This window comes from Prunus dulcis, chromosome 5, assembly GCF_902201215.1.
Source record: "Prunus dulcis chromosome 5, ALMONDv2, whole genome shotgun sequence".
NCBI lineage: Eukaryota > Viridiplantae > Streptophyta > Magnoliopsida > Rosales > Rosaceae > Prunus > Prunus dulcis.
Window position 1 is genome coordinate 10,672,490 of NC_047654.1, and position 15,946 is coordinate 10,688,435.

At 39.4% G+C, this 15,946-nt stretch overlaps 3 protein-coding genes across 3 annotated transcripts; 1 reads left to right on the top strand and 2 right to left on the bottom strand.

Annotated features, from left to right (window-relative positions):
- Positions 1–1,994: 1,994 nt before the first annotated feature.
- LOC117628586 (BTB/POZ domain-containing protein POB1-like) lies at positions 1,995–5,805 on the bottom strand. The gene is made up of 6 exons (XM_034361071.1): positions 5,473–5,805; positions 4,475–4,609; positions 4,014–4,135; positions 3,866–3,929; positions 3,418–3,697; positions 1,995–3,023 (listed from the first exon to the last, which is right to left on the bottom strand). Exons 1-6 carry the CDS (start codon positions 5,738–5,740, stop codon positions 2,225–2,227), a joined length of 1,668 nt encoding a protein of 555 aa, XP_034216962.1. The 5' UTR covers positions 5,741–5,805; the 3' UTR covers positions 1,995–2,224.
- Positions 5,806–7,456: 1,651 nt separating this feature from the next.
- On the top strand, positions 7,457–8,533 carry LOC117628358. The gene has a single exon (XM_034360786.1). It carries the CDS (start codon positions 7,549–7,551, stop codon positions 8,470–8,472), a length of 924 nt encoding a protein of 307 aa, XP_034216677.1. The 5' UTR covers positions 7,457–7,548; the 3' UTR covers positions 8,473–8,533.
- Positions 8,534–9,638: 1,105 nt separating this feature from the next.
- Positions 9,639–11,691, bottom strand: LOC117627922 (6-phosphogluconate dehydrogenase, decarboxylating 3, chloroplastic). Its single transcript, XM_034360239.1, has one exon. The coding sequence runs from the start codon at positions 11,673–11,675 to the stop codon at positions 9,885–9,887; it is 1,791 nt and encodes a 596-aa protein (XP_034216130.1). The 5' UTR covers positions 11,676–11,691; the 3' UTR covers positions 9,639–9,884.
- Between the last annotated feature and the right edge of the window lie 4,255 nt (positions 11,692–15,946).

Here is a 15,946-nt window from a genome sequence, read left to right on the forward strand (position 1 = left end):
TATGATAAGTTAAATTGGTGAAATTATAATTAATTATGACATGACATATAACACGAATAGTGAGTATAATCAGGCACTGCATCTTTTGGTTAAGCATGAACTTGTGTCTCCTACTTTTTATCTACTTAATAAAGTCTATTTTTACTCACAAAAAAATAAAAAAGCACGAATCACAAGCTATGACATGACACGACTTAATATAATCAAAGTTAATTAAGTCGTGTCATAACACGACTTAATTATTTATCTAATAATCTGGAAATGAGAACTTATGTATCACGTGGCAGATTGAATGACAAAGGCATCGTTAAGTGGTGATATAAAGAAGAAAAACATGAACAACAGAGGAGGTAGGAAAAAAATAACAATAATAGGATAGAGAGTTGCCTCTTTGAGGTGTGATATTCATGCCTTATGGTGGTGATAGATGCATATTCTAAGCATGTAGGCAGACACAATACTGTTCAAAGGTTAAAAGGTTGCCTTAGCTTTGTTGATATGACTGAACAAAGCAAGCAGATCCCATGTAAATTGTAATGCTGGGATGCCTTGGCTGCTAATAAATTCATATAAAATTTGTAAAGCCAGATCAAACTTTTGGTGTTACGTACTAGTACGCATGGTTTCAATTCCTCATGCCGGGGTCGGCAATAAAGCAAAGATTTTCGTAATTAATATAATTAACAAGTTAATGATCCATAGCTGTTGCTACTTTCAATTTGTTTAACAAACTAATTAAAGGAGACAGAATTTAACTTTGCTCTGGTGAAGCACAAGCACCCATTTAACGTTGTATATTTAATCAATTTTAATGAAGCTAGTGATGAAGATTTAACAAAGCAAAGATTCATTCTTTCACATGAGCAAAATATTTAAGATTGTTTGTCTCAATAACATGTACTTGGAGACTTGGAGTGAGGAAGCAACACGAACATAATCTTCATTTCTTTTCTTTTAGGGGTTAAATCAGAATCAAGAATATAAAAATTCAATGAGTTATATTCCCATTTTGATTAAAAGTACTATATAGATGGTTGATTAATTTTGATGGGACTGTTTCTTTCTTGTGGATATATATAACGCAAATATAGAGGAAGTAGAGAGGGGTAGTAAAAAATAGAGAGACTTTGGAAAAGGCCAAATGAGAGAGAAATTTTTTAAAAGAAGCCAAAATAGACAAAATTGTCCTTATTTATTTTTGGATTTCTTAAGGAATCCTTTACATTTGTATGTCTTTGATTTAAAAGCTGAGAGGTTTTTCTATTTTGAAAAAGCTTTGGCTTTTTCCAAAAGTGAAAGTTTTTTTGTGGCTAAAACCTAAATTTACTTAAAAGGTACATGACATATGCACAATAATAACGTCCGAACGTCTACATAGCAAAAAAACCAAAAAGAGGTTTCTCCAAATATCCCTCGTACATAAATGGATTATTTATTCCAATTCCACAGAAAGGTAAAAACTGCATATACCATACTTGGATGTTCGAACGATAAGAAGCAATACTGTTTGAACTCTAAAATTTACAGTTTCATCATTCCAAGCTAAGCTATGATGAGCAGGTGGACTTGTAAACAGCAGCAAGCGTCACGAAGTTTACTGTGCCAAATAGCTTAACAAGTACAAAAATTGCCATCTGATTTGCCTAGTTATCTTTGCACCTAACGTAAATAGAAAAATGAAAGATACAAACAAACATTAATAGAATCTCATGTGGTTTTGTTTTGTTTTGTTTTTTTTTTTTGGGTCGGAAATTTGGTTTTGTTTTGTTTGCCTCGTGTCCCAGATATACATTCCCACTCTAAAGCATAAGCCAATTTCTTATTGGAATTGGGCCGAGTTGAAACTTGGCCTGTTTTTGGGTGCACGAAATTTGGACTTCTTTTTATAAAAAAAAAATGGCAGAAGAGTTGAAATTTGGTCTCGAAAAAGCCCATTTCACTACATATTCCATTACCAATAGAGCCAAAAAAACAGTAATTTACTGAAAAGATAGTTGAAAAAGAAAATGATAAAGGCAAAAACAAAAGGTTTTCAGTAACCCTACGTTTTTCATTTCTTTGGGAACGAAGAGTTGAAGATATGAGAACAGCTTGACCGGGGTAAATTAAACTACAACCCAGTCTTTGATGCCAAAATGTACCTAAACCTGCCAGACATCTAAACTACAGGGGGTGTTAGACAAGGCAATCAAAGCTCTTCCAAATCACTCCGCCTAGAAAGAACTCATTGCCTGATGGTGAGCTCAGCCTTGAGATGGAGAACAGAATCGATGAAATAGATGCTGTCATCGGCCATGAATGACGTCCAGGGTATACCAAACAAGTTGCGATAGCCAACAGCCTTCCCTCCGGTGAAAGTGTAATTTCCTTTGTATTTACTCAAATAATCCTCCCCGGGCTTTGACCTTGCTGAGAACTCATAGTCAACTGTAAAACTAACCGATCCCTTCTCTTGCATCCCCAAAAACAGCCCAAAGCAATGAAATGAGCTTTGTTGGTCCATGTTGCAATGGGCTGATAAGAAAAATCCCTGCCCACCAAGGTGAAAAGCCTGTGAGTACACCCGACCACCTGGAAATAACCGTGCACATTCTTCACGCTTTAGGTCCAGGAACACAATACATTGGTCATGGGGTTGTTCAAATTCCACCAGCTTGATTGGCCGGTATTTGTAAGACCGCTCCCCAAAGCGACGATCCCCTAGAGCAAGGGAGCGCTGCCTGAATGGTGCCTCAGCCTTAAAAAACAAAGACTCAAGTACTATCTTTGATGCAAGTGCAGGATCAAAGTCATTGCAGGTTAGGACCTTCCTAAGCTTCCGGCACGACATGTGTGGAAAACGAATGAGCCGACCAAGGCGTGAGCCAAGGACTTCTCGTCGTTCTTCCAGTTTTGGATAATGGGACCGAGCCCACCTTAGCACAAAATCATAAATGCCATCCTCTGATGCCACCTGGAGATCATCACTAGACAGTACAGCCTCAATACCGGCCAGGGGCAAGTTGAGCACCTCATCCTGGAACCTGATAAGAAATATAGCAGTTCAAGAATCATACTGTTGAATATGCAATTCACTCAATAAAGATAATGGATTAAATCAATTAATATTGACTGATTTAATCAACCGAGAATGGAGGGAATGGACGCTTTACAAGAATTCAGGCCATATAAGTAAATGTTAATACTGGAAGAAAAATAGGGAAAACAAAAGGTGGTTGCATGTTTAGGAAATAAAAAGGCTCTGAAAACTTATTTACCCAAACATAAACAAGAGGCCTTCACAAATGGGTGGAAACAGAAAAGGATTAGAACACTTGAAAACTTCAAGTAAAAAAAAAATAAAATAAAAAATAAAAAATAAAAAATAAAAATATATATATCTCCAAAAGAGACTAGAGTTGTGTGAAAGAAGCTCACTTGGATATCTCTTTGTAGCATCCAGCAAGGAACTGTTTTGCTGCATCTGTCAGTGGCTGAACTGCATCAGCCATCAAAACACTAGACGGAAGGTCCAAATAAAGCAAAGCAGACTCGCGAGTCATAGGAAACTTCCGCAATTCCCTACTGCAATATCTCATGCAAGATGCAACCTCAAATTTGTCAGCAACCTTGAACACATCCAACAAAGCAGGAGGTGTTATCGTGGATAGAGTGTTACTATACATAAAATTAATAAGGTCCATGAGGGCAGCTTCTTCTGCATTTGGATTAAAGAAAGAAAGTGTAGTTATTGTTAGAGAAGGCTATCACAAAATTTAACGATTTTCTTTTTTTGAAGAAATAGCATAACTACAGTTTGCAAATTTCCTTACGGAGATAGATCAACATTTTTAACTATCTGATAATACAATTTGGGAGCAATTACCAGATGCGTGAATTCTTAAAGTTACTTGCCGTTGTTCTGACTCTCTCATCCCATTCGAAAACAACTATAGGAGGCACAAAATGAACAAGTTAGTGACTGGAGATAGCCATTGAACAAAAGCAGCAATCACCAGGACAGGATCCCTCACCTTATAGAAAAATGGACTCTTTGCAGCCAAAATTGGAGAACTGACATGTATGGTGTTGACCTTGAGAACTGTAGAACAGTCCATGCTCCAGGACGAGTCATTGCTATGCACAGCTTCATCAACTACAAAAGTTTCTAGTGAATCGTCAAAATCCTACCATAGCGATTCAATAACTGGATATTAAAATACAGTACACGATGGTGACCCAGAAATAACACAAGCCACAGAAGTAATTGATATACAATGATGATACATAAATGTGTGCTCTTTCAAATGTAATAAAGTAGATTTGCATGAGAAATCACCAACGCAGTATACTAGTAGTAGGAAGAAAACAAAACTTCATATTCTGTACATATGAGTAGGGTAAGCTAATTTAGATTGAAGGCAACAAAATTCATACAATTTTTCCAGTACAGGCAGATTGGCGAGTAACAACAAGAGAGACCAAAAGGATGTACCTCTTCCAACGCCAGAAGGTGACTCGTTCATTGCCGCAGCTTCCTCATCTTGATTTTCAAATGCCACATCATCCACTGTATCTGGTATGTTACAGTTTAAGACCTGCTCCTCACTGTGCGCAAGAATGTCCTCAGCTAAGAGCAAAAGAGCAATTATAATCCAAATCAGTAATATGGATATTCACATGGATTCTAAAAGCAAAAGTTCACATTTTCTTTTCTAGTAACGTAAAAACTAGAGTAAGTAAAATACGTGTGCTGATGCACGGAATGCCTAAACAGTTCAAACTCAAGATAGTAAAGAAATGTGGCAGGAAAAAAAAAAGGAAAGAATAAAAACTAGAAATAGGAAGAATTCTTGTTAAACAGAGACAACATACAAAGGCCATTACACCATCATATTGTTATTATATGTTAACCAATAAGGTATTACAAAACACACATGCTATTAGATACCGCAAATTCAATAACTGGTGCTAAGTATTTATATTAATACCCATTTCTTCAAAAATAGCATCCTCTTAATTAAATTAACCTCGTTAACTGAAATTTAAAAACTTATCAACAATCATGGACACGGCAAAGTGCCATAAATGTAGTTTTCTCTCACTGTAGTAGACTATCTTACACCACAAACAAAACAACAAGCCAACATAACATGCACAAAAAAAATGTAGCTTTTTGCCTAAATTCAAGAAACTATGCTTTATGGGGTTGTGCAGAAACTAACAAACACTTCACATTTTCAAACCCTAAACCCTATCGACCAAAATTAAGCCAAATGCACACGCACCCACTTGAGCACTATTAAGGCACACACACTCCCCATCAGTTCCACTCAAAGATCCATAAAGAAACCATTAAAGACCTCCACTTTCCTTCGATTTCCCTCGTTTTCACAGCAAGCAAACAAAACCCAATTCCATCCAGACCACCAACCACCAACCGAAAATTTTCAAAATTAAATGAATAAATAACTATAAAAAATAAAAAATTACCACTGTCTCTCTTAATATCGGCCCTCCTTCTCTTTTTGTTACGCTCCCAGTCAGAGGCTGTGGAACATCCCACACCGTCGGGTTTGGCCTCGGGGGAATCGGGTACGATTTCGATCCTCAAAATCCGATCGGAGAAATTGATATCATTGAACGCAAAGGTGAAGTCCTGGGCCTCCGGGTCGGAGCCCGACTCGCCAAGCCCACTCGGCGATTGGTCCGAGTCCGTAATCGTCCGACGACGGAGAAGATCGACGTTCGGTTTCGTCATGTCCACTGCGAAACCCTTTGCCCAATTCAAAATGCCTAAAATTAAACGAGTAAAATAAACAATATAACGTTAACAGGGGGGGGCTTATCTTTCAATTGAAAAAGAATGCTAACCCGCACGGGCGGTCGTCCGGGTTTTTTTTCCTTTCTAAAAATTAGATAAGTTTTTTTTTTCACGAAAATGAAAAATAAAAAAATAAAAAAAATCTAATTATTGGAAGGAGGAACTCGAACTTAAATAATTTACAAATAATAGGTTTGTCCGCCTCCCTTCTGCCCGTCTAGTTTAGATTAAAAATAAAATAATTAATTATTGAATAAAGAAAGTGAGAATAAAAATGTGATAACTATTAGGTTAGGTTAGGGCGCATGTGTATAAAATAGTAATAGTTTTATTCGAATTACAATGTAAGCATACATAAAATTTCAAGTTAATTTAATTTCTAAATCCACTTAGACGATTGCTATGGACTAGAAAAATGTGGTTGTTAAGTAGGCTTGGAAGAGAAGTGTAAGTGCCGGCTGCTACCCTGTTGTCTGGTGACCTTTTTGGGGGAGTCAACCAGTTCATTTTGGTGGGATTGGGTTTGAAACAAACATCCCAATCACGTTCGGTTGTTTGGGATCCAATTTTAAATACAAATTAATAGGTTTCGGATTTCAAATCCAAGACTAAGATTGAGTACCATATATCAGATATATGGTGCATTTGATTAACGAGAAAATAGGACTTGAAAATAGAAAATCAAATGGTTGGTTACATGTTATAGGTCTGCAATGGCCAACAATTCAAGTGTGTTTACACTGAAGCAAAGGAAGGTGTGTATAGTCTGTTAGGCAGGGTGTATAGCACCACCTCCTTCCACTACTTTGATTAGTCGTTTGCCATGGCATTGTTCTTTTTGAGTGTTCAAGATTCAATTCAATTCGCTTAACGGATCGATTTAATATAATTTAATCAAATTTAGTTTTTATTAGACTAGAACTCTAAATTTCAAAATTGACATAATTGGATTGGATGACGGATTTTCTTGTCTAATTGGTTTTGTATGGAAAGTAGTGAATATTATTTGCGTAACGTCGGTTTTCCATTGTTAGTCATCTTTTGTTATGTTGCATGGTTTTCGCCCAATGTTGGTTTCCTTCTGTGTTTTTTAGGCCTATTAAGTAGGGCTTACTTCGTTAGCCCATTTCTTTCCAACCTCAGATCAAAAAGGAAAAAAGAAAATAAAAAGAAGAACAAATTGGATGCCAAAGAAAGTCCTTAGCGGTCAAATGCATGACAAAACTAGTGCAAAGTCAAAGAAAGTCTTTTCGTTCCCTTTTCTTTGGTCTGAATAATTTCATGGTTAAATTGCCACCAAATTACCAGAGCAATCAACGCGTGTCGTTTATGCTAATAAGTACCAAACACTAATTGTTCCACCCGCATTCAATGGCCTTAGATTTCTTGTTTCTTTACACATAATCTAACATTCAATTAGTTGTCAAAAAGTAATTGAATAAAATTGAAATGGATTGGATTCTCCTAAACTGCGCTCTTCCATTGTTTATCAGTCTGACAAAAGTCAAGACCAACGTTTGAAGAATTCAAAAAAGTCCTTTCCTTGAGGGACCACTTGGCATGCTGACTATCTTTTGCAGAAACACATCATAATGCACCATAAAACACACACACCTTCACAAAAACCACTTTCAGAAAAAGCTAAATTGCAATCCCTTTTATCATAATCCTCAAGTAGCATATGCTCAGCTGCTGCATTGTTTAGACCAATCTGACTTCTGGGTTAAGTCTTGACAGGAACCAAAATGAGCATAAATTGTTTGTGTTTTTTCTTCACCTTTCTTTTGAGTTCATGTTTGTGCTGCTTGTCCAACTCTACAAGTGACTCTTTAGATGGGTTTGCTAGAGATTTGGCCTTCAAGGCCCTTTCTGAGCGCCGGGCTCACACTGGTGTTCTGTACAAGGCTATCCTGCCTGCTAACTTATCTGGCATGGAAGTCTCCGTTGTAAGGCTTCGAAGCCGGAGATTGTGGAACAGAGGTGCTGCTAATTTCAGCTGTTTTCAAATCCCATCAAGAACCATGCCTATGCCTCATGTGAAAAGGCTGGCTTTGGTCCATCAAAATTTGGGCAATTGGTCTTCTCACTACTACACTCTTCCAGGTTACTCCCTAGTCTCTTCTGTTGTTGGCTTTATGGTTTATGATGCATCAAATACAAGTTATAATAGCACCACAAAGCTGAGTCTCAAAACCATGGGGAAGCCTATATTGGTTCAATTCCCCAATGTCACATTGGATCAAGGCACGATCTCCAAGGCAAAGTGTGCATCATTTGCTACCAATGGGACAGTTTCCCTCACTGAAATGAGATACCCTGGTGTATGCTACGCCACAGAGCAAGGTCATTTTTCGATCGTCCTTCGATTGAAGAGAAAAAGAAGCCTGAAGTTTCTGTGGGTTGTAGGGTTCGTGCTTGCATCTCCCATGATAGTTTTGGTGGGTTATGTTGGGATGGCATCTCTGAAGCGTCTAAAGGCGAAGAAGATTCAGGTGATGGAGAAACAAGCTGAGGAGGATTTGGTTCTTGAAAATAGATGGGTTCTGGGTAGTAAAATGCCTTCTGCTGCAGTAACGAGAACTCTGCCGGCCCTTGAGAATGGCTCTCCATGCCATGGTTCATCAGATCACTTGTCTTTTTATGGTTTGGCCAAAAGCAACAACTATTGAGTGAAATTGTGAACTTGTGAAACATGAAGTTTCTTATTGTCGTGAAAATAAGCATTAAGATTTAAACTGCATCATCTCTGCTTGATATTATTCTCTGATGGTCATTAATGATCCCAGCTTCACATCATTCTTTCTCATACGGTTTTCAAATGATTGCATTTATTCGGGATATTCGAAATATTCAAAAGACACTTGAGCAACATTGAAAGATACTTGAGCAACATTGAAAGATACTTGAGCAACGTGACAAGTTGAGTGACATGCTACGCCTTAATAGGTGCCTGGGCCAAGTTTTTCTCAAGCATTACCCAAAAATAGAAAAGAAAAGAAATATCATAATTATATGAAACACCACAAAAAATGCAGTATTGGACTCTCTTCATGAGATAGAGTAATTGGTGTCGTGTCACCTTGAGAGTCGAGGTAGGTAATGAACAAAGTAATTTTTTTTTTTGGTAACATCCTTAGATCTTCAAGAGCAGTTGACAGAGCCCTAAAATAAGTCTGTCTGAACTCATAAAACGACTTTCAGACTGCTTCACACCATTACAAAAATAACATTAAAATGTCCTCCCTTTCTACAGTAGCCTCAAGGCCCTCAACCTCACAACAATGTTAGCTGACCGCTGAACAAGAAAATTGTGAACCAAAACCACAATGCAAGGCAGCCATGACTGAAAAAGAACGCAAGGTAAATGCAAAAGCAAAATCAGGGCTCCTGAGGGGGACTAACATTGCCAGTCTTAAGATAACCAAAGCCCAGTTTCTGAGACAACAAGAATAGATTTCTCAACTAAGCATGCGCCGACCACGATGACACCCAGCCTTTTATCCCCGAGGAAAATTATGCTTAGACTTGTTAAAGTTACTGAGATTAATTTCTTAACTCAAGTTGTTAGAGAAACAGAAGGGGATGCAAACTCATAATTACCACCCAAAAAACCTTAATGAGATAAGAGAAATAGTTAAATTCATTGAATATAACAATTAAAAATCCATCCATATACTAGTTTCCAGTTCAAGCAGCAGAATTACACATGCACAAGAAAGTGACTACATGGAACCTAAAGCAAGGTTCTTTTTAGCTTATAAACCAAAAGTAATCTCCATTTTTCGAGTTGAAACAATAAATCGGATTGACAGAACATTCAACAAAGGAACACCACTGAAATCCAAGGAACAGAATAGCCATTTCAAAATGCAAAAGTGAACAATGGAAAGAAATCATAAGACAACAATTTAGCTCATTGAACTCAAAAGGCATGCATTCCTTATTAACAAGGGTAAGCAATGATCGCTATTCGCTATGCCTAAGCAAAGAAGCCTCTAAGAAACATACAATTCCAATTCAAGTATCAAAACAACTAGCATCCAATCCAAATCAACAACCAACCAAACTAGTAAACAAGCGCTCAATTGAGAGCACCAACACCAGAACCACTCTTCTGAGCAAGCTTGGTCCACTCGGTATGAAAAGCTCCAGGGCGATCAACCCTCTCATAAGTATGAGCTCCAAACAAGTCCCTCTGCGCCTGAACAAGATTGGCCGGAAGCCTACCCCTCCGATAGGTATCGAAATACGACAAACTGGCACACATTCCGGGAGTGCTAATCCCGGCTGATACAGCCAACCCAACAACTCTCCTCCACGCAGCTTGCCTCTGCACCATTTCTTTAGCAAAATCAGGATCAACAATCAAGTTGGGCAAGCTTTGATTCCTCTGATAAGCATTCTTAATCCGATCCAAGAACACTGCTCTGATAATACACCCACCTTTCCAAATCCTAGCCAACTCCCCCAAATTCAATCCCCAACCCTTCTCCACACTCTTGGCCCTCAACAAGTTCATCCCTTGAGCATAACTGCAAATCTTAGAAGCATACAAAGCCTGCCTCACATCATCAATCAACCTCTTCTTATCAATCCCACTCGTCACACTCCCAATCACTTCCTTAAACCCAGCTTGCTTCAAAGTCTCCTCAGCCTTCTCCCTCTCCTCCTTCAACCCACTCAAGTATCTGCAGTCCAAAGAAGCAGCAATGGTGGGCGCAGCTACAGACAGCTCAGCAGCCTGCTGCACAGTCCACTTCCCAGTCCCCTTCATCCCAGTCTTGTCCAAAAGCTTATCCACCAAAAACCCATCTGCCAAATCATCCCTAACCTTGAAAATATCAGCCGTTATCTCAATCAAGAAGCTCTCCAGCTCTCCTTTGTTCCACTCTGCAAAAATCTCACCCAATTCCTCATTGCTCAACCCCCCGACGTTCTTCAACACGTCGTACGCCTCCGAAATCAGCTGCATATCGCCGTACTCAATCCCATTATGCACCATCTTCACGAAATTACCAGAACCCCCTTCTCCGATGTAGGTCACGCAGGGACCATCCTCGACCTGGGCGGCAACCTTGTGGAGAATATCCTGGACGTTGGTGTAGGCCTGGTGGGACCCACCGGGCATGAGGCTGGGGCCGTAGCGGGCCCCCTCCTCGCCGCCGGAGACTCCCATCCCGAGGTAGAGAAGTCCCCTGCCGGTGGCCTCAGCAATTCGACGCTCCGTATTCTCGTACCACTCGTTGCCGCCGTCGATGATGGCGTCGCCGGGCTCCATGTGGGCGGAGAGCGCAGCGATAGTCTGATCGACCGGAGCACCAGCCTTGACGAGGATGATGACGGATCTGGGCCGTTGGATGGAGAGCACGAAGTCGCGAGGATTGTTCTGACCGAAGAGAGGAAGATTGCCCTCGTTGTGGGCCCGGTCGACGGTCTCGTCGACCTTGGAGGTGGTGCGGTTGTATACGGAGATGGGGAAGCCTTTCTCGGCGATGTTGAGGGCGAGATTTTGGCCCATGACGGCGAGGCCTGCGAGGCCGATGCGCGAGAGAGCAGGTGAAGCTTCCATGGCTACTGCTGTACAAGAGAAAGAGAGAGTGAGAGAGGGGGGTTTGGTGAAGAGAGAGATTGGAGGAAAGAAAATGGAGAAGGGTGGTTGATGGAGCGGAGAGATATATGGAAGGATATTTTTTGTATTTCGGTTTTGGCAAGTGGGTTGGTGAGTTGGGCTGGGGAGGGAACTGACGGACTCGTCGAGGTAGCGAAGGGACAGTGACCTAACCACCAACGAGGGGGTGCCGTGGACGTCGATGACTTCGAGGTATAACCAAAACGCCACGTTTTGTCCTCTCAAACAACATAATCCGTCCATTAGTTTTTGCTTCTTTATTTTTGGGCGGTTATAAGGTAGTTAAAAAAGGGAAAATATACGGAGATGATCACTTTGCACAACTTTCATTTCCAAATGATCACATTACAAATAGTAAATTTAGGTTTTAATAGAGGATTATGCTCACGAGACATAATATGATTGCAAGAATAAGCATATTAGGAGTAGGTCTACGCAGGTAGTCTCTAGTGTACAGAGTTTCAACTGCTTGACAAAAATTTTACCAAAGCCTCCAACGTAGTGGACTTCCCCATCCGGGCAATCTCATCAACCTGATCAGCAGATGCTCCATACGCCAATATTCGTATAACAGTTGTAAGCTTTTGCTCCGGAAGAAGCCCCAAAACCCCAGTAGCATCACACTTTTGAACAAAGTATGCATCATAATTGCAAATATCATGCATGACTTTATTGAATAAATGAGGTTGCATTCTAAATCGCCTTCGAAAATCAACATCAGAGTACAAAGAAGTTGAGATAAAATAATCTTCCAAAAGATTCTTACCCCAAGAACGCCTATGTCTTTCCACATTCTAGCGGCGGCCGACTTGTGAACCACGGCGGCGACCTTGGTTCTCTTCATCTTGCAAAGCCACTGCTATGAGAACTTGTTCATCGACTTGTCTCTACAACTCATTGATTTCATCTGCTCTACGGTTTCTCTCATTTGTTTCTCGCTCTTGCCTCTCCAAGCATCTCCTAAAATCTTCCATTGAGAATGAATGAAGTATGAATTCTAAACTCTTAGAAATGAAAATATAGAAAGATGTGGTGTGAGAAGTATGAGCTGAGCCTCTGGTTTTATAAAAAATTTTGGCAAGATAGACATGTCACGTGGCTTGATTTGATTGGATGAAAATCTTATCTGAAATTTGAACCCAAATTTATCTGAAATTTGAATTTTGAAATTCATTCGAAATTTGAACCCAAAAATTTATCTGAAATTTGAATTTTGAAATTCATCCGAAATTTGAATCCAAAAATCTTATCCGAAAATTTTATCCGATTATGAATAGTCTTGACACGTAAGAACTCGGAAATCTTATCTGAAAATATTATCCAAATTAATTATTTTCTTTAAAAAATAGGGGGAAAAAACAAAAAAATGAATAGTAATTGCCCTTAGCCATGGCAATGGATGGAAACACAAAATACTATTTGCAAGGGCAACCACTATTCACGTGAATAGTAGCTACCCTAGCTTCCCCCTTACCATGGCTAAGGGCAAATGGGTGGAGTTGCTCTTATGAACTACAAACCATCATATTTGTTGAGTTAATGTGAGATTATATTTTGTAAAAAGCAAAATAGGTCAATTGTTGAAAAGACTTGATGCTGTCAGTGCTGACGGGACTTAAATTCCCGCAACGGTTCACAGATGGTCAGAATATTATATTGACTATATATCAACCCATCTGAAGTTCTGAACTAATACTACGAGTGTGGGATATCCAATAATACCTTCAAGAAAGTGCATCTTGTTAATTGTCTTTGAACCCTCATATTCCTCATCTATTTATTTATTTTTTGTCAAAAAGAAACTAGCAAATATTAGTAAATCAGCAAAACTTATGAATTAAAGAACCGGAAGCCAGTTTCAAGCAGAAAAAACTTACTTGTGTAATATGAAGAGCCTGCTCAAGCCGCTGAATTTGAATCCATTGTTCTGTAACAATGTCAGCCATTTGAAAGCAAAGAGAAAGAAGCCAATGGCAAAATGAACACCACACTAACATCATCACACACACATAGCCATAGACCAAAGATGGATTGAGTACATCAGTGCATGACCTTTTGGGCCTGAGAGGCAACTGTTTCGAGTCTATCCTCGGCATCTTGTGCTTTAGACTCTAAAACATGAAGATCGAAGTTGTACTTTCTTGATGCAGCCCACAGAAGCCGTACCTAATAAGCATTGCAAAGCCCATTTCTCAAATCCAACAAACCCTTTCTGCTACTTTTTCATTGAATTGAAAATTGCAAAAAATAAATTGAAAAAGATGTGACCCTCTTCTTCTAGAGCATTAAGCCTCTCATCAGTAGCCAATGAGTCTCTCTGTGACATACAAAATACAAATGCAACCAAATATTATATATTTGCTTTCAATTTAGCATATACTTGAAAGCTGAAGACTTGAAGCTGAAACGGGAAACAAACCTTAAGAGTGAACAAAACAGACTGCAAATGATGGATCTGATAGAATTCATAGTTTTGTGAGTCTATATTTTTGGATGTATTTGGGAGAGAATGGATGAGAGAACGTTGCTCTCTGTGAAAAAACAGAAAAATTGGAAGAGTGAAGTCTGCTCTCTCTTTCATTACCAGCAACCAAAAAATATATAACCGTTGAGGAGAGAGAAGAGAGATTCTTCTCTAACTGCCTCTATACAAGATTTAATCCTAGCCATTGAACTATCATCCTATAAGATGATTACACTTGTCACAATCTAACACCTCACTTAAGAAGCCACTTGGACTCTAATCCAATGGTTCTTATTACAAACAGCAGAAAAACTTTTAAACTAAAAACAGAGACATTCAAAACGAAATGCGATTAGGCGGCAAGGGGTTTTAGCTCAGCTCAAAGGGGTTACACATCAACACTCCCTTCTAACCCTTTGACTGATTTAACTCCAAGCAGGTCTCTGAGATGCACAAAACGATCCTTGGATAAAGGCCTTGGTTAGGATATCTGCAATTTGATCTTCAGATTTGCAGTAGATTAGCTCAATCTCCTTTGCTTGGATAGCTTCTCGGATGAAATGGAATTTCCTGCTTATGTGCCTGAATTTCTGATGAAAGACAGGATTCTTTGCCATTGCTATGGCAGAGGTGTTGTCACACAGAATTGGTGTGCCTTCCACTTGCTCTTCTCCAAAATCCTCAAGTATAAACCTTAGCCATTTAGCTTGTGATGTTGCTTCAGCAGCACTCACATATTCTGCTTCAGCAGTGGACAGAGCTACTGTATTCTGTTTGATTGAGGCCCATGAAAACATACCAGATCCCAGAGTAAACACATATCCTGAGGTACTTCTTCTGTCATCCTCACTGCCTGCCTAGTCACTGTCACAGTAGCCTATTAAGGTAGCTGCCTTGCCCTTTTTAAACTCAACTCCATAATCCAGTGTGCCTTGAACATATCTCAACACCCTTTTGGCTGTTCCTATGTGTTTCTTGGTAGGATTGTGCATGAATCTGGCAAGCAAACTAGAAGCAAACATTATGTCTGGTCTAGTAGCTGTCAGATATAGCAGGCTGCCTACAATCTGCCTATATTCACTCTCATCTGCCATCTCACTTCCATCTTCTTTGCACAGCCTTTCATTTGCAACCAAGGGGGTCGCCACAGACTTACAACCTTTTAAACCAAACTTCTCAATCACTTTCATTGCATATTTCTTCTGATGGAGAAATATGTATTTATCGGTCTGCACTACTCCCATGCCAAGAAAATGATAGAGCAGCGCGAGATCAGTCATCTCATAATGCTTCATCATGTCATTTTTGAATTCTTCAAGCATTTTTACACAACTTCCAGTATAAACAATATCATCCACATAAAGAGAGACAATGAGAATACCTGAGCCTTCATCAGTTTTAATATAAAGTGTAGCTTCACTTGGACTTTTCTTAAATCCTGCCTTGTTGAAGTAGGAATCTATCTCATCATACCATGCCCTTGGGGCTTGTTTTAATCCATACAAGGCCTTGTTCAGCTTATACACTTTGATTTCTTCATTCTTTTTCACAAAACCTTGCGGCAGCTCCACATATACTTCTTCTTTTAGAACTCCATTCAGAAATGCAGACTTGACATCCAGTTGGTATAAATGCCATTCCTTCTGTGCAGCCAGAGCTATCAAAGTCCTAATGGTATCTAACCTTGCCACTGGGGCAAAAGTCTCATTGTAATCGATTCCAGGTTTTTGTGAGTAGCCTTTAGCCACTAATCGGGCCTTATTCTTCTGTACAGTGCCATCTAGATTAAGCTTGGTCTTATAGACCCATTTGACACCAATGACCGGTTTGTTAAAGGGTCTTTCCACAAGCTGCCAAGTGTTATTCTTCTCAATCATTTCTAACTTAGCTTCCATTGCCCTTCTCCAAGACTCATATAGATCAGCCTCGTCAAAATTCTCAGGCTCCATAATGCACATATTACACTGAGCCATAATGTCATTAATGCTCTTCCATTTCTTTGGTGTATGATCAATAGCTTGAGAACTTCCTTCAATGCTTTCATCCTGCA

What these genes read in the sequence shown, in the direction of transcription:
- LOC117628586 (XM_034361071.1), bottom strand. Translation starts at nt 5,740, where the DNA reads ATGACGAAACCGAACGTCGATCTTCTCCGTCGTCGGACGATTACGGAC. An exon ending in CGATATTAAGAGAGACAGTG is followed by an intron (nt 4,610 to 5,472) that starts GTAATTTTTTAT and finishes TTTTGCTCTTAG; the next exon opens with CTGAGGACATTCTTGCGCAC. An exon ending in ACCTTCTGGCGTTGGAAGAG is followed by an intron (nt 4,136 to 4,474) that starts GTACATCCTTTT and finishes AAACTTTTGTAG; the next exon opens with TTGATGAAGCTGTGCATAGC.
- LOC117628358 (XM_034360786.1), top strand. Translation starts at nt 7,549, where the DNA reads ATGAGCATAAATTGTTTGTGTTTTTTCTTCACCTTTCTTTTGAGTTCA.
- LOC117627922 (XM_034360239.1), bottom strand. Translation starts at nt 11,675, where the DNA reads ATGGACGGATTATGTTGTTTGAGAGGACAAAACGTGGCGTTTTGGTTA.